The sequence below is a fragment of the Prosopis cineraria genome, unplaced genomic scaffold (genome assembly GCF_029017545.1).
Source record: "Prosopis cineraria cultivar Desert tree isolate PC_DT_omini unplaced genomic scaffold, ASM2901754v1 PC3, whole genome shotgun sequence".
Taxonomy (NCBI): domain Eukaryota; kingdom Viridiplantae; phylum Streptophyta; class Magnoliopsida; order Fabales; family Fabaceae; genus Prosopis; species Prosopis cineraria.
In genome coordinates, this window is record NW_026555334.1 from 47,557,299 (window position 1) to 47,578,954 (window position 21,656).

A 21,656-nucleotide genomic window follows, 5' to 3' on the forward strand; every position below is an offset into this window, starting at 1 on the left:
AATAAGATGAACGAAGAATAATCCATGTATCCCATATCCATGTTTCTTTTTAATTAAAATTACGCCTCGTCTTCATCCAACAACTTACGATTTCATACTAATTACATTTTTTATTTTGATAGCAGAATATTGTAGTTGTGTTTGACATATCCCAGGTTCAATCGTTACCAAAAACATAATAGATTAAAAAAAAAAGTCGCCCATTACATGAAAATATCCGAACTCAGAAATGCTCACTATCACGACATGATAACAATCCAATACAGCTCCTTTCTAGATAATCTAGTTTCTGACACGAAGAAAAATACACCGCAGACTAGTTTTTGCACTCAGATAACACTAAAGCATCCGGAATATTCTTACACTACTCTCTACTTACCAAATGGCAAGGCCAGTATTCGGAATATCACATGCAGGGCATATTAGATCATAACTCTATCTTTATATATAACAAGATGTGTCCCAATATAACTTACAGAACATATACAATTCAACACAACCCACTTAACAAGTCAGTCCGGATGAAAAGAAAATGAAGGCTATTTTCCCCTCAACGGGGAGGTCAGCTAAAACTTGAAGAACGCTCATCAGTGGACTGATATGTCGGCATTTGTCTGCTGGGTGATTTTAGGAGGGGCTGATTTTGCTTCCTTGCCCACTTTTGACTTTTCGCAGCTGCCATTGTTCTTACGTCCAAGAACCTGCTCCTTAGTTTTCGGAGTGACAGGGCTGTTTGATGCCTCTTTCCGACTACCAAGGCTGTGACGTTGTTGCCGAGAGCAAACTTCCGATGATGAGCCGAAAGCATCACCAGAGCTCTTTCTCCTCGACAGTTTTGGTGACTTTGGCCGAGTCAGTGGCAGCTGCCATCAAAGAAAAGAGCACAAGACCAGTGAACTCAAGAATTAGCACCATCGGCTTGCATGCATGTTATCATCGTTTCAACTGCAGTGTAATGCATCACCTACGTCTCTCCAGGATATTATTCCCCCCATAATTTTCATATCGCATCCTACTCAGGAAGGGCACGGTGAAAATAGGAAAGAGTACCTTCTTAAGTTCAACCTTGGGAGGAGGTCCTTCATAGTAGAAACTTGGTACCGGATTTGCCCTGATTACCAAGTTCTTCCTCAATTGCTTGATGGCTGCTTCTTCCTCTTCCTGAGAACAGTTATTTGATCAATGTAATGCATAGAAGGTAATATGGGAGGAGAGACAGAAAACAATACACCAGTGCACTTATCATTATCAACAATAGGCTTCGGTTGAGGAAAATTACAGAAAAGGGAAGAGCAAGACAATATACCTTCTGCCGTGCTTTGTATTGGTTTCTTTCTTCTTCAAGAGCTCGATGTTTCTCCCCTAGCTTCAGATAAAACTGGACGGAAAAACCAAAGTGAAGATGATAACACCAGCTCAAAAGCAGCATACCTCACAGACATATATCAAATTTAGTTCTGTAAATGCATACCTCCCTCCGTTTCTCTGCACGGTCCGAGCATCTAAATGTAGGGGCTGAACCTACAGTTACCCTAGATCTAGCTGTCTGGGCAGATGCAGCACTACTGTGTGGTTAAAGGAACAAATAGCAAAGCAATTTTCATGTTATTTAGATGCGAGTCTAGTCAATTGCAGCAATATCTATCTAGAGTTACGCAACAGTTATAATTAAAACCCACAAGAGTTATCATATAGGGCAGCTGCTTAGGTCTTTGCAACATATCTAAAGCTACCTGTTCAAATAATGACCATCAGAATATTATTAAGTTTGAAGGATACGAGGAAGCAACAGACCAATTATCATCATCGTCATGGTGCTTCTTATCATCATATAGCAAGGATTTCCTTGATGAAAAAGTTGAGTTTGTCTGAAAATAAAGATAAAGATTTTGCACATCACTAATCTCGTTAAAACACAACACTGAACAAAAATACCAATTTTAACTGTATAAGCGGGTAAATTCAATATCCTGAACAGTTATTTCTATGGATGGTTGCTTTTCCCAAGCGAGTGACTATTTCAAGATTTATTTCTAAAAAAGTCCAATGCGCATTAGTTGCTACATAAACAAAGTCTTATGAATTATCCCATCAATCATCAATTTTGACCTGGTTCTTGAAACAGAATTACCAGTTTAATGATGGCAAGAGGGAAAACAAATCCTCAGTTAGAGTTACACATGAAATGTTATCGAACATACATAATATATATATATATATAATATAAAATCTTAGCCCATCATGCAATAAGCCAATAACAACTCCACCTTCAAAATTTCTCAAGCACAATCACGAACACACTAATATAGAAATGCAACTCCACATTTTCACTAAAGTAGAGATGCCGTTCTTAATATATTTCTTAAAAAAAAAAAAAACGTTGGCATGACATTAAGTAAGCCACTGAAACTTCCAGTTACCCGCAAATGCTTTGTTGAATTTGCTGAATGTGTGTTGTTAGCATTTGGTGACATGTTCAAACCAGTCATAAGAGCTTCAGTACCAACGCTCTGCGTGTCAGAGCCATTCTTTTCAGCAGCCAGATCAGATGACAGTGGAATAGAGTGGCTTGTAGGTTCCAATTCTACAGCTGTAGATCTTGTAGCAGGTGAACCGAGCTTTTTACTGTCACCCGTCTTCTGTGCTTCTGATTTCTCATTCTTCTCCTCGGTGAAGTCAGCAAACTGGCTTGTGCTTTTAGCACTCAAGAAATCCTTTTTGTCATCACATTTGTTAATACAAGAATTAACTTCTGTACATTCCATTACCTCATGATCCTTTGTTTCAACCTTAACTCCAGCAATTCTTGGAGAAACATGAACTTTATCATTGGAACTGCCATTTGAAGTCGCTGCGATACCATTTGACCTCGAGGCCGCAACATGAATGCCAGTAACTTCCCTCCCCATGACACTGCATGATTCAAGTTACAGGGAAACCAACATAATAGTTTGAAGGTGCTGCTATTGGTTGAAAAAATCCATCACTTTGACTTAAGAAGAAAATTTCTACAAACGTATTCTCAAACAACAATAAGAGAAGATTAATAGAACATTATTGCACTTCGACTTAAAAAATCCACTGCATATAACACTTCCAAGTCCGGAGTGCCAAAACTCCAACTCCAAACCGCGAGAGAGGCAGCAAGGAGAAGAGATTTAAAACATAAAAGATAAAGGGCGGAAGTACAACATGAGGTAGATTCCTCTGCACATAAGATTTAACAGATAAGAAAGAGTAACTGGTTCAAAAGGAAAAAGTTATTCCAGCAGAACCTATGTTCATCAGAAAAGATATTTTGATATGATTGTGTAACTTCATAGCATCATAAAACCATTTCATGATCCTAATCCCTAGGCCGGGTTTTAAAATGAAACGCTCTTTTTCGGCAGCCAAAGGATTTTAAAAAATAATAATAATGTTAAAAAAAACCAAAAATATGGACATATGGAACGCATTAAAGATTAAATATCAAGAATATGTAGACGCCCTGCAGAATAAAACCTCGGGTTTGGGCCCAAAATGCAATTTGGCAAGGAAACGGCTAATATTTGGCGTTTGAATCCATGAGTTCAACATCTAATAAAGACGAGGCACGTATAATGTCAAAATCCTTTTACCCAAGACAAGGAGCTAGCACTGCAATGGGGCAGTGGCCAGAGACGAAAGACGAAAAGAAAAAGAAAAGAGATAATCTTCTGTTGGGCGGAAGAGTCATGAGTTGTGAAAGACTGCCGCCCCCACAGAAGGAAACGAGGATAAGACTCGATAGAGAAAGGGGAGGGGGAAGGGAGAGAAAGATCCCCTAGGCAGGATATGACGGAGCTTAAATCTCATGGAAGGAACAGGAAAGATCGACACCCACATTGCAGAGATTGAAAAAATTAGAGACGTCAAGAGCGAGAAGCGCACCACAGTCAGCTGAGAATGTGAAGATTTGGCTCACGATCTGACAAGATCTCTCCGGAGGCCTTCCTCCTCCTCCTCTCCTGCTCGCCGCTCTCCCTCCCTCCCTCTCTCTCTGGACGTGCGAAATAGAGCAAATAAATTTGTAAATGATATTCCTTTTCTCGAGGGAGGTTCACAAAAACCTTTTTTCTTTTTTTTTTGGGAGCTAAATGCTAATTACATATTTTTTTCCCCTAAGAGCGGTACACCTCACGGGTAAGAATGGACATATATAGAGCGGGGTTTTTTCACTCGGACGTTAGAAACGGCGGTTGGGAAACACTTGTATTTTCGTTGTCAAAGACGAAGAGTTGACGGTGATAACGGACACTCGGACAGTGAAATTTGAACAGACTTGACGTTCAACCCCCCTCGGAATTTGTCTGACCCACTCCCCTCCCCACCCAAAAAATAAATAAATAAATAAATAAATAAAAATTGGACAACTTGATTTATGAGCCCCGCAAAATCCACTTCGCCTTTGCCGCTGGTCTGGACGCCACCCCCACTCTGTACGGAAAAATGTCACTCCCAGAATATCACTATTTCATGATTATTATACTCCATCGCGACTTTATTTTTTTATTAATTCACATCAATTGATTTTTAAATATAAATTGAAATTGAAATAGTCTATAGAATTTAAATCTGTCATTTCCGTTTGTGCGCTGAACACGTTAGATGGGAAAATTAATATTATTTGTGGAGATATATGATTATAAAACGTGGCATTAACTTTATTAGCCATCATATGACCAGGGTGGAGAGCTTGGTAGGTAGGTAGGTAGTTAGAGGGTTGAAAAATGAAACTGAAGCAACCGATCTGCAATTAATGTTTAGGCCACAGAAATGGAGTACCGCCCAAAAAAAGAAAGAAAAGGGAAGTTGGGTAATAAACTGACAATGTAGGGTTAACTTAAGAATGAAGACATACGACGAGTATTATAAGAACAAATACGCATCGTGAGAAGGACGACATGCGCTGGGGAATGATAAATTATTTAAGATTCGGAATCTGGACAATAGTCTTGGATGAAAGTGAGAGGGGAAGGCGGGGGGAAAAAGTGTAATTGAAAGAAATAATACAAATTTAAATTTAAGTTTTATCAACGAGGGAACAAGAAAAGTGGTGATTTTCAGGGGATGGAGAGCATTGTAATTTGAGGGAGACATATTATTCCCAGGAAAGAGGAGGGTGGGAGGGCAGTGGCGTGTTTGGCTTTCTTTTTGGGAGGACAGGACAGGAACGCTCATTGATCCCACGGGAAGGCGTTTGAGGAAGCAAATAGTGGGAAGGTGAGCTTGTGGATGAAGTTGGGGGCGGGATTCAGGAATTCCTCCAAGTTAGGTTGCTGTCATGCACTTTGTTACCTTATTGTTAAAGAAGTCAGAGGGGTGGGGGCGGCAATTGAGGAGGCAGGAAAAAGGAGGTGGCATACAAATTACAATGCAACATGTATGTCATATACGAGTTTGATGCCGCCACGTGTCTCTCAAGTTTCAACATCACGTGACCTCAATCAAGGTTCCCGTTCCCATGCCTCAGGTTGCACCCGCAATTCCCAGTGATTAACAAGTGGAGAGAATTAGGCATTGTTCAGTCATGTTGGCGTTAATAATGGAGCATACAGGATTTGATTGTCTGTGGAAATGGTGAAAACCAAGCATAAAAAACAAACACCACCAGCGCCCCTCTCCATCAACTTTCATGCTTCTCCTAAACCCCCATCTTTCAACCTCTATTTCAAACCGGAAAAAAACTGCATTCTAATTATAATTAGTTTTTTTTTTCCTGGCCTGGAAATATTAAGAATGATCGTGGCTGTGGGTTTTTTTTTTTTTTTTTTGAATAAAACTGAGTCACATATTAATCAGTCCACAAAGAGTATAACAAACTTACCACTAAATAAAAGATTTCCTTCATCGTTCGCCTTCTCTTGAGGAAGGGATAAGGAAATAATTGAAGATACAAAGACTTCTTTCCAAGCTATGCGAATACCTAGCAAGAAAATCAGCAAAAACATTAAATTCACGAAATGCATTTTGAATATTAAGCGTCCAAGTTTTGTGATATAGTAAGTGTTTCATCAATGATGTCCTTGAAGGAGTGAGTCATACCAGTTGTTGTGGAAATTAGATCGTTCATAAATATGAGAGTTTGCATGTGAGGGGAATTTATTTATTTTTTAATTATTTATCGTGTCGTCCAATCACACGAATGAAGCATCGGTCATGTGAGAATGTTAAAATAAATCATAGCGATGAAGTTCAGCATCAAATGGTACATATTATATATGGAGAGTATTATTTTATGTGGATATTTTTCAGGGAATATATAAAAGCCAACAATCTTGTTCGGTAATAAAGGAATGAAAGAAAGGGGAGGAGCAGGAAAGGGAAAAAAGTAGAGTCAAAAGGGGCAGGAGAGAGGAGTGTGTATGAGAGGAGGTGAACAGAGGAGAGAGGTTTGAATGCATGATGTGAATGCTTGAAACAAAATAAATGTAGAGGTGATAATGCTGATTACTGGATAGCAGCTCAGGTTATGAGGAGCATATATGGTATTACAAGGATGGCTTTTTGAGCCACCATCTTCTCTAGTTAACATTTTGGTTTTAGATATGCAAATGCAGAATGGAGGTGCTGAAGCAAAGATGAAGGAAGGAATTGGTTTGCGGTACAGTTTGCCTTTGGTTCATTGTTTGTTACGTTGTTTAACTGTTTATTTGCCTTTTAGGTTGTATTTCAGGTTTTATTTGCTTTTGCTGATGGGGTGTACTGTAGGTGTTTTTCTTTTTTCTCTTGACAGGTGAATTAGTTGTGTATGTAATTGTTTTTGATTGATTAATAAAATGGCCTTGTTTTGCTTAAAAGGGAAAAAGAAAAAAGAAAAAGAAAAAGAAGCAGAATGGACTTCAGTCTCAGTTCGCTCAATTTTCTTTTTTTGAATTTCAAGGCAGGTCAAATTCTCTTTCCTAAAATCACATTCTCATGGTTTCACATCTCTCAATCTATGCATAATATATTGCTTCTGCACAGATCGGCTTCTCTCTCGCCCTTTCTACAACGTGCAGTTTTAGTTACAAGGCAAAGCAAATTGCGTGTTGGTTCACTTGCCCCTCCGTTTCCAATTCCGGTGAGCCCCTGCCCCTAACACTCCTCTCCCCGGCCCCTTCAATGACTCTCTTCCAGCCTTTCCTTCCCCTGTAAGCATCCACCATATAATAAACTCATCCAAATTTGAATCACTAAATATTAAATTAAAGTATTTTTTAAAACAAAAAACAATCATCTTGTTCATGTTTGAAGGGAGAGGAACGACGTGAGGTGGAAATGAACAAGGAGCACGTGAGCGTAGTTGGTTGGTTTGAATTTTGAAGTGAATGACTCCGAACCCAATTCGTGAACTTATCAAAGATTTTATAATCTCAAGTTTCAGATTTATAGTAACTCAAGAATCAACGGCCGTCAATCAATGAACCTGCCCTCAACAGCATTAAATAGAAGTATATTCTCTCTATCTATTTTTGTGTCACTTCTCCTTTACACTCACGCCAAGTCATTCCAACCCTGTCACCCCGATTAAGCCCAACCTTGGGCATTAATTCAGCTAATAGACTCCTCCGCAATCAACCGCAACAACATCAATTAACACTCACTCTTCATTCCTTATTTATACTTCACCCAACCCCTAGCCATGCCTATTCCATCCTTGTATATCCTAACTTGTGGATGCTTGCATTTATTTGCGACGACAGTGATGTTTAATTGTTTATGTGCATATCAGTAGGTGACTGAATCATTCGCAGGATATGACTGAACCGACATGCTAACCACAAATTGAACTGCATATCGCTCCCTGGCTTGGATATGTGAATAACGTGCGTCTGCTAACCTTTCCCTTCATTGACTTCTCTCGGGCACGTAATTGATTAATTAGCACAACTACGCCATCGCGTACGTACGTGCAACTGATAGCCGCTCTTTATATTCCTTGCGATATAGGAGTAGTCTGAGATATACATGTCACCCAACGCACACGTTTGTCCCATTCCTTCTGCGGGGATACAAGAAATACTATATGCATTTCCCATGTAGCAGACATTATATACCACCTTATTAATAATTTGCTCATCTATTCTACACATGGACCCCGGCGGTTGACCTACATATTCCTAACTCCTTTTTTTTTTTTTTTGCCCAATGCGGTGGTGGGATCATCATTATCCATGATAGCAATTTGACAGCGCTTAACTGAACTACTCCTATCACAATTTTCTGATGAGACAGGCGTAAATGCGAGGTTACACGTTATATACTTTCTCCACCAAAACGATGCTAAAAGAAAAGAAAAGACATGAATGTACCTGTGATGATCTTTATACCCAAGGCAAACGAAACTGACATTATTATACTACCAAATAATGTCAATTAAAGATGATCAAATTATTATTCCACGACGGATTGATCCAAGGCCGACTCAATTATGTTGTTTCTCTTGTCAAAGAGATTTCTATTTTCACAGGCAAGTAGTTGTCAAATGATATTTTGCAATCTTCTGATTTCTGTTATGCGTGCAATGAATGAACCACCTTTATAAATCTCAAATTTAGCCGGCAAGTTGAGGCCGATGCTTTTCTTTTGGCCCAGGCATCATTTAGCGGACCCTCCATTGTCGCTTTTATAATTCGAATTTTTATCAGAAATAATTCAGGTTTTGGCTCACAATTAAGTCTGAAAAATATTTCTATTTTTTCCATATACAAAATTTAGATGAGTTAGATTCAAAAGCTCATTAGGATCAAGGCATGTCTTCAGGCTTATAAAAATTAGGGAGCACTTAAAAGGAGGTTACTATTGAAGCAAAAGGGTTCAAATCTTGAAATTGATGGGCTACCAAGTGAGGCATGGAGGGGTGGACGGGGCAGAATAAACTAGTGAAAAGAAGAACGGGGAGCTGAGGGCGAACATTGCGGGGTGGGAGAGTGGGCCATGAGTGGACGAAGCCCAGAAAAGGAGGCCCATGGGAATAACGAGATATAACTGCCATCAACAGAACTATTTCTCTCGTATTTCAGGGAACCGGTTAGTTTGCCCCATGCAACGACCCCGCCCACGCCCCTTTCCACGGCCGCCACGTGTGCTCCAAGAATTGCTATAATCTGTAAGAGCGTTCGTCTATATAACCCTTCCTCTAACTAACAAGTTCCCCTACTTTTCCGATCCAACTCATGGTTCTTTCCCGCTTCCTCAATCCAACACCTTAACCATGACGTCTCCCACTCTCGCCACTGCCGATACCCAGAAGAAGAACAGAATCCAAGTTTCCAACACTAAGAAGCCTCTTGTCTTTTACGTTAATCTTGCTCAGGTCTGTATATATCCCCCTCCCTTTCTCTCTCTTCTCTCATTACTTTCTTTGTTCGCATTTCTCTGACACAGAATTGGATTTTTAAAACTCGTATTCTTTAGCTGCTTTTGGTTTTCGTCTTCAAAATTAAATAGTTTCTGCAGGACATTCAATACCGTTAGTTTAAATACACACCACACTCGTTTGTTGTGGATTAATTTAATGAAAATTCATTGTGTTAAAATCCCCCGAGATATTCTCAAAACCAGCGCTCACTCGATTGATTTGATGCTTATATATCTCATGTTAATTTCTTTGATGCAAAGGTATATACAGCAGCATAATCAGGTTGAGCTTTCTGCTCTGGGAATGGGTACTTCTTTTTCCGAAACCAACCTATTCATTAACTTTTTTTTTCTTCCTTTTAATCCTTTGGGTCCATCTATAGGTAGTGTCCTGAGAGAAAGGATGTAAAATTTGAGTGGAATTCTATGTTCCATGTCTTTTAGATGTGCTTCTTTCAATTTCAACTATACGATTCGGTGATGAGATCAAATTTATGTTCATAGGCATGGCCAAATTATCCATTTCCTGTCTGATTAGTTTTGACATGTTACTTTATTCTTAGAGAGTTCTTAAGATTTTGGCAACCGAGTGCTGGTATGCGTGTATGCTTGTTTCTGACGAGTGGAGAATCACTACATGACTAGCTATATCAAACACGCATCGTTTTTGTGATAGCATGTAAATAGTGTTTTACTTCTGATATTGACGCGTCATAAGAGTAGATTTAGTTTTGATGTTTTTCTTCATGATATACTCTGGAAGTTGAAAATATCTCTCGTCACATATTTAAACAATCATGTTTGTTAATTAAATCCAAAATGGATACTAAAAATTGAAATACTATATCTTGTCCATCTAAGTTGTAGTCCAAGCTAATACAATATCCTCGATTAATCAAACAAATTGTTTGCCCGCTCCATCTACTTACTTGTAGTTGTAGCAGTTTCCAATGCATTTGCAGATGCCTTTGTAGAGTCAATAGTTGACAAGTCTCTGTTCTGTGCAGCGATCACAACAGTTGTCACGGCTGCTGAGATATTGAAGAACAGTGGACTCGCCACTGAGAAGAGTATGTATGATTTGTGTGTTAGTAGCTTGTAGTGTAGCCCAGGATGGGGATTGTAGCTGATATAACCAATTATATGGGATGGAACAGAAGTTTTGGCATCTACAGTTGGGATGTAGGATGAGAATCGAGGCCGTCTCGTGCAGAAGGCCAAGATGGGTTCCCAACTAACAGTGTTAGCTAGCTTGTGTGTCTAGTTGCTGAGGATGATTTGTGTGTGTGTGTGTGTGTAGTTGCTGAGGATGATTTGTGTGTCTCTAGTTGCTGGGCAAATCAGACAAGTTTGGCAATCTAGTGGCTCGTGCCGCCAAGACTGAGTCAGAACCAGCTGCTCCTGATAGGAGAGAATGACACAGTAGAGAGAAGGACCCAATGTGCACCTGTTGTAGATAATATTTTGATTCTTTTGGCGCTGCTTGCATTCAGATAGAGAGAGGGAGAGAGGGAGAGAGGGAGAGTGGGAGGGAGAGACAAGCAGGGGAGTCAATGGGCAATTGCTGCTATACTGAATATGCTCGGGAGATAAGGCTTCGTGAGATTACAAGAACAGTTGGCATTATGATAGGTGGCCACTCTAGTCTCCAGGCGGTGTATAAGTTGTAGAGCTTGTCCTTCCATGACTACCTTGGATTGTATTTTTCCACTGCATTTATCCTGTAATATTCCAATTTGATTTTTAAAATTTTAGTAATATTGAAATAAAATTTCATCTAATTGAAATTTACCATGTAATTAGTTGAACAAAGATATTTTACTCAAAAAGATATTAAAAAATAGAAATATCAATGACTTAACCATTTAAATAGACTTCTAAAAACTTAAATATTGAATTATAATTAATCTGAGATTCCAAATGGATAGATCATATATTGATGGATATATTTTATTTTTATTTGAATTTAAAACAAAATAAACTAATTTTCTAAATTTAAGGGGAAAAAATAACTAAATTAATTGAACTCATAAACTTAAACATCTTGGGTTAAGCCCAATATATTAAAAGTCTTTCTTGGATCTTTTAAAACTTTATTTGCCTTCAAGACTCCTTAATCATTTAGAACATCCCTAATTAATGAATTTAGAGTTTCTTTCATCCTCTTGGCTTAAGATTTAGTCATTAGTTCTCCAATACCCTGCAATGAATCAAATGTATTAAATATTGGATTATAACTCATCCCTTGATTTCTACTGCTCCTTTCCTTTTGAAAGGAATTTATCCTCAAATCACATGTATCAAATAAAGAAAGGTCTGTAATGTCGAATGTAGCTGACACATTTTTATAAGAGCTAGAAAAGTCTATTTTGTAGGCATTATCATTAATTTTTTCTAATACTTGAGAAAGTCCATTGCCCCACAGATGCAACTCTGTCTTCCTCAAATTTGTTCATGGGCTCGAGTATCTTAGGTTTGGCCTAATATGTCGAGAGTCTTTATTTGATCTTTTAAAACTCCATCGGCCTTCAGGACTTCTTGATTGTTTAGAGCATCTTTAATTAATGAACTTATGGCTTCTTTCATCATCGTAGCTTTGGATCTAGCCATTAGTCCTCTAATGCCCTGTAATAGATTAAGGGTACTAAATGTTAGATTTTAACTTGTTCCTTGATTCCTATCAAGTTGTTATCATAAACCTAATAAGTTTTTGCAAAGTCCCTTGACTAATTCAGACTTTACGATCCCAAACACACAATTGCAATATAATATTAGAGTAATAGTTCTAATTTTATTTTTAAAATGTGGGATCCCGACTTCATAAAAAGTATGTTCAAAAAATAGGGCTAACAGAAACATAAACATAGATAACATGACTTAAAGAGACACATTCTAAGAAACATGTCATACGCCGTGGCATATAGTACAAAATAACATGCTCTATTTTTCTCTGTGCCATGCATCATGGAGTGACATATAATGCGCTCGGCTTATGTGACAACAAATTCTGCTGTCACGTGACAGTTGGCGGAGTGAAATTCCATCGGGCACCATTTTCACACCCGATGCCCAATTGGAGTGATTTAAACATCCACGTGAAGCTTTCAACATATACTATTTAATGAGAAAAGTTTGGATATGATCTATCGGTTCGATTTAAAATTGAACTTCAAGGTGTACAAAGTTACTTTTTTTTTCAAAACCTACACCACAAGTGTTCAATTCTCATTTATTATCCTATTAGATCACTTTGGGCCTTAAACCAAATCCAAAAGAACTATTTACACTTGATTAACTCATCAAATCACATATATGATATTAAATACTTAATTTGACCTCTCAACACTGCATTATACACTTGGGCTTATATGAGGCATAATGCATATAACTACAAACATATATATACTTGTTCCACTTCAATCATCCGACTTCCTCATATGGGGCTAAGCCTTACCATATGGCTGAAAATTATAAATATACTTTACTCCTACAAATGAGGCCAAGCCTCACCATTTGGGTAAAGTTCTTACATATACACATAATTTTACATAACAAAATCATATTCAATACAAATGAAATAAGCTACATAATAACATATACTTATTTGATTGGCATCTAGACCTACCTATGCACCCATTGCTATGGCACCCTAGGTGAGATGCAGAATCATATATATAAGTAAGTTTTCAACAACAAATCATATATACATTGACATGTTCATATTCACATATATTTATACATTCTAGTTAATAATAGTTCTACTAACTACATTTTTAGTTATTAATTAATGGCATCAAGGGCCCTTCTTCACTTTCTCAAGTTGCAAGGATCAACGGATATAACGAAACAAAATATAGAATCGCTTAAAAAGAATGAAAGTATAGGGATTGAAATCAAAAATCCACTAAAACTATAAGGACCTAAAGCTTAATTTTCCCATTAGCAAATTTACATCTTTTGTTGGGTTTTTATGAAATCTTAATTTATAGTGCTAATTTTAAATTTTAATTTAATTATAATCTTTGCTTTGCTTTTTTTTTTTTAAAAAAAAACCCTGCAATATATGTGCTGCCCACATTTTTCTTTTTTCAAGAAAGCAATTTTTTCTTTTTAATATATATAATATTATTTTTTTATTGCAAATATTATGTACTTTAAAGTAGCCAGATGCCCGCCTGCACAGTAGACCGGTTGTTGCTGTAAATTTAATAATTACAACAAAGAAAAATGAAGATAATTCGCATTCAACAGTGTTCCTGACCAAAGAAGTCAATGAAAATTCACATTCAAAACCATGGGTAAAATTTTTACAAGGCAAATCAATCGGAATTTTTTTTGTTTTGCGGAAAATTTAAAAGTAATCAGTTGCAGTCTTGCGGACTATCAAAGGTTGAGCATTTGTTTTAAATGAAATTATTAATTAAAAATCACCATACAAAATTTTAAACAATGTTTAATCTAGAATTAGACTTTCATTATCTTTGAGATTTTTGAAACTCTTGGAAGTTGATTAGTTAATGCTTAATATAAGTAAATATATTCTGAATTAATTATCTATTTTTCAACAAACTTAGAAGCAACTTATTTTCTGAAATTTCATGATGTTTGTTTAAAAATAAAAATAATCAAAAATTTAAAAATTGATTAGTTTAAGAAGCTTTTTCCTCTTGTCTTATTTAAATAGTAGAAAGAGAAGAATTTTTTTTATTTTTTTATAACTTAAATGTTTAAATTTTCATAATAAATTTCTCCTCTTATTTTTCATTAAATGTTGAAAAAATAAAAATATATTATATATATATATATATATATATATATAGTGGGAACAAAATTAAGAACTTATTTAATTTTTAGACAGAGCTAATAAAAATTTAAAATTTTTCCTGTTAACTTATAAATAGGATTACAAAAATATTTTGAATAGTCATCGAGGAAAAATGTCCTGAAAATGCAAAAATATATGAAAAAATTATAAAACTATAAAATTACTAAATAATACTCCTTTGTTAAAAAATATAAAATATTTTTTGAGGAGTTGGATGTTAAAAAATATAAAATATTTTTAATATTTTAAGGTGTAATCATTGTCTTTTTTTTTAAAGTATCCCTATTACTAGTGACTTTATATTTATTATAGGGTGTTTAATAAGGATAAATATAAAAAGATATTGTTAGTTTAAAAGTAAGTAACTATTTTATTGAGGGATAAAATTTGATTAAAAATGTTTTACATTGTTTAACGGAGGGAGTATATTATTTTTATAAACAGATATTTATGAAGATATCATAAAATCTAAAACTAAATAATAATTATTTTTTTATTGTAATCAAATATAAAATGATATTTATTTTTTATAAAAATTTAATAAAATAATTTTTTATAAAATCTCTAAACTATTTCAAATTTATTTATTTATTATTTTATGTAAACAGGCCCAAAAACTCTTGACTGAGAGTGGAATGAAAAAAATAATTAGTTGCAAATTAAGAATTGAATATTTATTTTAAACGAAGTGAATAATTAAAAATCATCATATAAGATATAATTAAGATTTTTTTTTTAATTTTTGAAATCGAATTCTCTTGAATTTGGTGTGTCATAGACGCTGAAATAATTAGCTGTAATTTGAAGTATATCTTCCTTAAGAGTAAACAGTTAGTATAAATACATGAAGGAGAATTGCGTATAGTTTACTCGAAAACAAATTCGCACCGCTTTTGGAGGGTTATAAGCTCAGTTTGAGTGGTCGGAACTCGACGACGTGTGCAGACTTGGGAAAGCGGCGAGAGTGAAGTTTGGGCATGCTTCACACTACGCGCTCGGTGTTGTCACCTCACAACACCATCTTCGCTCCGTCCTTTTGGTCCCTCAAGGCTTCATCGTTCTCACTGGGGGATCGTCCTCCTTCTTTCTATTCTTTTAAGATAAAGAAGCATTACCCGCCACTCTTCATGAATCGTCCTCCACAAGCATCACAGGATAATCTTTCTATCAGGTTTGCAAGTCATTCGCTATTTTCAATTAGTTTCATTTTGTGATTCTGATGGCCTGGTGTTGCCTCATGCCCATGGCAATGAACACCATTTTCCAGAATGAACTTTCCGAAACTGAAATATCTATGGAAAAGAATCTCACGAATTACTATCATGATGTTGTATATGTAGGATCGATGAATTCCCTGTCCATGGACTCTCTGAAATGATTGTCGGGGTTCTGGGAGGAGGTCAGCTTGGTCGAATGCTGTGCCAGGCTGCCTCTAAGATGGCCATTAAAGTCATGGTTTTAGATCCACAGGAGAACTGCCCAGCAAGTTCACTTTCTCTTGATCATATGGTTGGAAGCTTTGATGATAGTGTTACAGTTGAGGAATTTGCGAAGAGGTTAGATTTTGTATGCAATAGAGACATCTTTAATTTGTTTTTTAAGTCATTTCGTGGAAATAATTTGTGTACTCTGATGTGACATGGATATCTAGATGTGGAGTATTGACCGTTGAAATTGAACATGTCGATGTTGCTACGTTGGAGAAGCTTGAACAGCATGGAGTTGACTGTCAACCCAAAGCCTCTACTGTGCGAATTATTCAGGTATTATCTGGCGTGTTTGTGCAGATTTATTGATAACAAAATCTTCTAATTCTTCTAAGAGGAGTTAAGGATAGGTTGAGTGTTTCTATCTTGTTTTTGTTCTGGGTCCCAACAACACCTATGGACCTTTTGATTTGCATATCTTGTAACTTTAATAAGCTGGCAATTTGTCTGTGGTGTTCCTGATATGACTTTTTCAACATGTTACAGGATAAATATATGCAAAAGGTGCATTTTTCCAAGCATGACATTCCGCTTCCTGAGTTTACGCAGGTTGGTACTGTTTATAAGCTCCATGGTATAATTGGCTGTAATTGAACTTAATGAATATTTAGAATAATGCTGGAGAACATGTCAATGATGTATTAAATAGATAGAGGATCTTGAAGGTGCTAAGAAAGCAGGAGAGATCTTTGGCTATCCTCTTATGATTAAGAGTAGGAAATTAGCTTATGATGGGCGGGGAAATGCTGTTGCTAAAAGTGAAGAGGAGCTACCTTCTGCTATAAATGGTAATTATTTTTTAGCAGGTGTATTCTTTTGTTGATAGGTGAATTTTATTGTCCTTTACTTTCTCCGAGGAGAAAGAGAGTAAAAGAAAAATTATCTCTAAGTTCATGCTTTAGTCAATTGTAGACAAAAATTCTACCTCATTTTTAGTAGACATTGCTTTTCACTTGTTTAATTATTTTCTCCCTACTTTGCAGCTCTTGGTGGTTTTGTTCGTGGTTTATATGTCGAGAAATGGGCACCTTTTGTCAAGGTGAACATCTAAACTATGCATTGATAGTTGGTGATGGATTTAGTTCTAGATTTTGCCAGTTAATTGTTCTTATGTTTTTGCTTCAAAAAATTGGCAGGAGTTAGCTGTCATTGTGGCTAGAGGAAGAGACAATTCTATTTCATGCTACCCAGTTGTTGAAACCATTCACAGGTAACATGTGATATAAGCACAACTATGGTCTACGGAAGATATTAATTGAAAATTCTGTCATGGAAATAAAATTCAAATTCTTCTTTTAGCATAATGCACTGATATATGCAGCAGTCACCACTCTTATTTTTTGTTAAAGTATTTGTGGTTTGTTGTAGGGACAACATATGTCACGTAGTTAAGGCTCCTGCTAATGTGAAGTGGCAGATTACGGAATGTGCAACTGAAGTTGCTCGCAAGGCTGTTAACTCTCTGGAAGGTGCTGGTGTATTTGCAGTTGAATTGTTCTTGACAAGTGATGGACTGGTTGGGATTTCGCTTCTTCAACTTTAGACATGCCTTAATTTTTTTTTTTTCCCTTTTACTGAACTTATGTCTTCCTCTTAATTAGTAGATTTTATAATGTCACATGCATCACGATTGTTTTCCCCATCTCTTGATACTGTTACTGAATCTGTGGTTGGCAGATTTTATTAAATGAAGTAGCGCCTAGACCTCACAATAGTGGGCATCACACAATCGAGTCTTGCTACACCTCACAATTTGAGCAGCATTTACGGGCTATTGTTGGTCTTCCTCTTGGTGATACTTCAATGAAAACTCCAGCGGCTGTTATGTATAATATTCTAGGTGAAGAAGAGGTATATCTTATATGTCCCTCCTTTTGGTGGGTATTAACTGGAAGTTAGAAGGAGAGATTTGTTTCTCCTGCCTCTGTTTGCTAGAGTAATGCAATTAAATCTACTTGGTTGTTATGGCTAAAAAAAATTCTTTTCGTTAAAGTTGAGTCAGTCTAAAATTGATTGGTGGAGAGAAAGCATCGGAGTTCAAGTTAGATGTAACAGTTTCTTTGTCATCTTGGATCCAATCATGGCTGAGATTTTAAATGTCGCTTCACATTTAAAATACTGAATACTCTTAAAGTGTTATTGAGCGCTTGCTTTAGCTCTTAGATATATATTTTTTTAAAATTTCCTTTATTTTTTGTTGTCATCGTTTATCAACATTGTGGATGAAATTTGCTTAATGATTGATCATTAGGGGGAGCCTGGTTTCCGTTTAGCTCATCAATTGATTGAAAGAGCACTGACCATTCCTGGAGCTACTGTTCATTGGTATGATAAGCCAGGTGAACTTCTGCTTATGTATTTTATGATATGTTGGTACCTTGGTTACTTCTTTCATTGCTGAACTTGGATCACTCGTACTTTGTATATGCATATTTATACCTTGCAAATAAGCATTGTTACAATGACAATGTTAGAAATGAGAAGGCAAAGGAAGATGGGACATATAACCATTGTGGGGCCTTCCCTCAGCAATATTGAAAGAAATCTTGCCAAGATGGTTGAAGGAAAGAGATTAGATGACAAAACTTCGGGTTAGTGGCTCAAATATCTCTTTTCCTCCATCTCATGCATGTACTTAGCATCCTTTTCTCTTGTCATTTCAAGTCATCTGCATTAATTTAATAGATCGTAGAATAAGTACTTCATATTTATATAATATACTTAGTATCCTTTTCTCTTGTCATTTCAAGTTCACATTGTCTGGCCCCTGCACCACCCAATTCAAATGTTGTTCGTTGAAAATTAGTAATTGACTTGTTACTTGACATTCCATCCCCCTGTCGTCTTGTTCAAATAGAATTTAGTTTTCTACTCAAACCTTTGAAATTTTATTTTTCCTTATAAAACAGCTTCTTTTGAGTCAACCGGGAAAATTTTGCAACCATGTGTTTCACTATCTTAAATTTTTCTTTAGGAATTTCTTATTATTTGAATGTATGCAGCAGTTTTTATGATTCTGCCAAAACAGAACTTACTATGTTCTGAAAACATTAATTGAGAGGGAGAATAACTCCCACTGCTGATTCTTAAATTGCTTTTAATCATTCTCTATTTTGCTTTCAACTCTTTAGCAAAGATCAGAAAGCATGTTTCTTGCACTTATGTCTACCGTTTTGCATTACTTGTTGGACATAGTTGCTCCACGTGTTGGGATCATAATGGGCTCTGATTCAGATCTGCCTGTCATGAAAAGTGCTGCTGAAATACTGGAAACCTATGGCGTGCCTCATGAGGTCAGACCAAGTGTGGTTTAATTAATTAATATTTATTTATCTTTTTTTTTTTTTTTGTTTCGTAGTTCCTGTACGACATTGTTTTGTTCCTTTAGCCGTTTGCATTAGTTCACAGGTAAAAATTGTTTCGGCACATCGAACCCCTGAAATGATGTTCTCATATGCCTCCTCTGCACACGAGAGAGGCATACAGGTTATTATTGCTGGTGCCGGTGGTGCAGCTCACTTGCCAGGTAAAGTTATACTCCCTTCGTCTCAAATTATAAGATAATTTTAAACAAAATCTCACATACCAATAAAACTCATTAAATACACTTTATAACTTTACTTTTTTAAGACAAAAATATAAACTTTCAAAAATGCCCTTCATTTAATACTCTATTGATAAAAGAATAATGAAGAGAGAGAACATATAGAAAGGGTAATATTAGAAAAGTATAATTAATGAAACCTTATTTTTATCAAAGTATCTTATATTTTGAAACGTTGAATTTTTCCTAAAAGTATTTTATAATTTGGGATGAAGGGAGTATTTCTTAAGGATTAACCGTCTTACTAGCATTAATCAAGATCTTGTATCTCAGGAATGGTAGCTGCTCTTAGTCCCTTGCCTGTTATTGGTGTTCCTGTCCGTGCTTCTTCCCTTGATGGGCTTGATTCACTCTTGTCAATTGTTCAGGTATATTATTATTTTAATTTATTGACATGATTGTTAAGGATTACTATATACCACATCTCTTATTGCGTGACACACCTGTCTCTTATTATCGCTCTACACCAATTTGTGTTGCAACCTGCATCAAGGCTTTTGCAACACGTCTGATTCAGTAAATAAATCTTTCTAATGTCACTGATCCTGCGAATGTTAGAATGGCTCTCAAGTATTTCAGTGAGTTAATGAATACTTGTACAGCTATCTTATGTGAGTTATTTTTCTTGTTTGACACTTGTTAAGAGTTATGGGTTTGACATTTTGGATCTAGAGTTGTCAGGTAGTTTCTGTTACTCCTCCCTTCCTCCCCATACATCAAGAGGAAAGGGGGGAAATGAAGAGAGAGAGAGAGAGAGAGAGAGAGAGAGAAGGGTTTCATGCCTAAAAAAAATTCTCTAGCCTTATTGGGTGTACCATGATTTGTTGTTCCATGCTGACCTGTGTTTGTAAGCATCTGGCTAACCTATATGATATTTATTGGGTATGCAGATGCCACGAGGTGTCCCCGTTGCCACAGTTGCAATAAATAATGCAACTAATGCTGGGTTACTGGCCGTTAGGATGCTGGGTGTAGCTGATAATAGTCTTTTGTCAAGGTTGCTCTCTCGCCTCTCTTGATATCTAGAAATTTCAGGAAATATTTTGAATCGTCATTCCAGCTGATGCAACATCTACCATTCTGTGCAGGATGAGTCAATATCAAGAGGACCAGAAAGAAACTGTCTTGAGGAAAGCTGCGAAATTAGAAAAGGATGGTTGGGAATCCTATTTAAGCAGCGGTTAGTTGCATCCCCATGGCCTGCTGACAGTTTTGTACAACTACGAGAGATTGATTAACAACACAAGTAAATTTTTGTGATGAGAGATTTTTGTTAGGCCCGAAGAGATGACCGAGGGTGGATTGAGATAATGAATTTGTAGATAGATGGTGGGCATGATTAAGGATTTATTTAGGAATTATGACCGAGGCATTGGAGCCTAGGGTGATGTCACCCCGTTGTTGTAATTTATTAGGATTACACCCGTGGATTATTGAAAAGAAAAATTGATCCAGAATCTGATGAACATGAACTGGTTATTTTCCTGTTTATGTTGAGTGTCATAAAAATAGGTAGTGATTCGAGTTTACTAAACCCGCTGAATTATTTGAATGGTATGACGTGCTCATGATGTCTTTTATTAGGAAAAATACGCACGCTTGTTATGCCCTAGAATTTTAAATTTACTGCAGGAGCATTATTTTATTCCCACGCAGCAAGAGTAGAGCGGCCAATGCGAGCATGTGTTAACTTCATCTGTTAGTTACCCTACACGTGGTCAATCTCACTGCAAGACAGGTGGGGGATGTCTTGGAACAAAATATCTTTTACGGGACAAAAGTAGCTCAAGTATCCACGCAGAAGAATATTTTGCGGGCCGTGGATTTGTAGGCTTGGTTACCGCACGATGGAGCGCCCGGATAGATAAATGTTAGTGATTTGAGAGGAGAGGAGAGGAGAGGAGCAAGGGAAACGAGTGTGAGCTGTGATTTTGAAGTCGACCTTGATGGAAATCCCAACTTGCTCTGCACATCATTTCATTTCCCTTCCAAAAACCAGAACCCACTCTTTGCAGAACAAGCTTGTAGTTGCTGTGGGTGTCAAGACTTGAAAGAAACAAGCAAGAAGCGACAGGGTTGACGCGCGTGAATCAGGGCAACCAACTGTGACACCCTAACCACCCATCATGTTGCTGCACCTGGGAGCACCACCTACCTTTTACTTTCTTCACGATTTGACTCCACTCTCTTCCCTGTTAGACCAGTGGGGCTGCCTAAGTTTGACCCCGCAGTGCCAGTTGGATATGCAGTGTCATCCCCCCCCTCTCTCTCTCAGGCACGTGAACCTCTGGGTCCCACCGCTCTCTCTCCCCCCACTCTCAACCAATCTTCCGCCGTGGATTCAGTACAGTACAGCTGTCTTTCCTTCCCTGAGCCA

At 36.8% G+C, this 21,656-nt stretch overlaps 2 protein-coding genes across 5 annotated transcripts; one reads left to right on the forward strand and one right to left on the reverse strand.

Annotated features, from left to right (window-relative positions):
• Positions 1–247: 247 nt before the first annotated feature.
• Positions 248–4,132, reverse strand: LOC129305689 (protein WVD2-like 1). 2 transcript variants are annotated; one of them, XM_054945668.1, is made up of 7 exons: positions 3,913–4,132; positions 2,421–2,913; positions 1,780–1,868; positions 1,472–1,565; positions 1,307–1,378; positions 1,051–1,161; positions 248–863 (listed from the first exon to the last, which is right to left on the reverse strand). In XM_054945668.1, the coding sequence occupies exons 2-7, from the start codon at positions 2,907–2,909 to the stop codon at positions 588–590; spliced, it is 1,131 nt and encodes a 376-aa protein (XP_054801643.1). In that variant the 5' UTR covers positions 2,910–2,913; positions 3,913–4,132; the 3' UTR covers positions 248–587. The 2 variants fall into 2 exon arrangements, with proteins under 2 accessions (XP_054801643.1, XP_054801644.1); XM_054945669.1 differs by having other exon boundaries at positions 1,472–1,562; positions 3,913–4,129.
• Positions 4,133–15,065: 10,933 nt separating this feature from the next.
• Positions 15,066–20,770, forward strand: LOC129304818 (phosphoribosylaminoimidazole carboxylase, chloroplastic-like). 3 transcript variants are annotated; one of them, XM_054944627.1, is made up of 16 exons: positions 15,070–15,359; positions 15,529–15,744; positions 15,840–15,951; positions 16,162–16,224; positions 16,325–16,463; positions 16,659–16,714; positions 16,812–16,885; positions 17,044–17,191; positions 17,353–17,526; positions 17,927–18,014; positions 18,150–18,266; positions 18,871–18,968; positions 19,084–19,201; positions 19,553–19,647; positions 20,170–20,276; positions 20,368–20,770. In XM_054944627.1, the coding sequence occupies exons 1-16, from the start codon at positions 15,166–15,168 to the stop codon at positions 20,462–20,464; spliced, it is 1,896 nt and encodes a 631-aa protein (XP_054800602.1). In that variant the 5' UTR covers positions 15,070–15,165; the 3' UTR covers positions 20,465–20,770. The 3 variants fall into 3 exon arrangements, 2 of the variants coding, with proteins under 2 accessions (XP_054800602.1, XP_054800601.1); XR_008591788.1 differs by lacking the exons at positions 20,170–20,276; positions 20,368–20,770 and having other exon boundaries at positions 15,066–15,359; positions 19,077–19,201; XM_054944626.1 differs by lacking the exons at positions 15,070–15,359; positions 15,529–15,744; positions 15,840–15,951; ... (4 more) ...; positions 17,044–17,191; positions 17,353–17,526 and having other exon boundaries at positions 18,127–18,266.
• Positions 20,771–21,656: the final 886 nt, after the last annotated feature.

Coding starts and splice junctions, on each gene's coding strand:
- LOC129305689 (XM_054945668.1), bottom strand. CDS start 2,909: ATGGGGAGGGAAGTTACTGGCATTCATGTTGCGGCCTCGAGGTCAAAT. Junction 1,379..1,471: donor GTGCAGAGAAACGGAGGGAG/GTATGCATTTAC, acceptor TTTTCCGTCCAG/TTTTATCTGAAGCTAGGGGA. Junction 864..1,050: donor CCAAGGTTGAACTTAAGAAG/GTACTCTTTCCT, acceptor CTTTGATGGCAG/CTGCCACTGACTCGGCCAAA.
- LOC129304818 (XM_054944627.1), top strand. CDS start 15,166: ATGCTTCACACTACGCGCTCGGTGTTGTCACCTCACAACACCATCTTC. Junction 18,015..18,149: donor TCATTGGTATGATAAGCCAG/GTGAACTTCTGC, acceptor TGACAATGTTAG/AAATGAGAAGGCAAAGGAAG. Junction 19,202..19,552: donor TGGTGCAGCTCACTTGCCAG/GTAAAGTTATAC, acceptor CTTGTATCTCAG/GAATGGTAGCTGCTCTTAGT.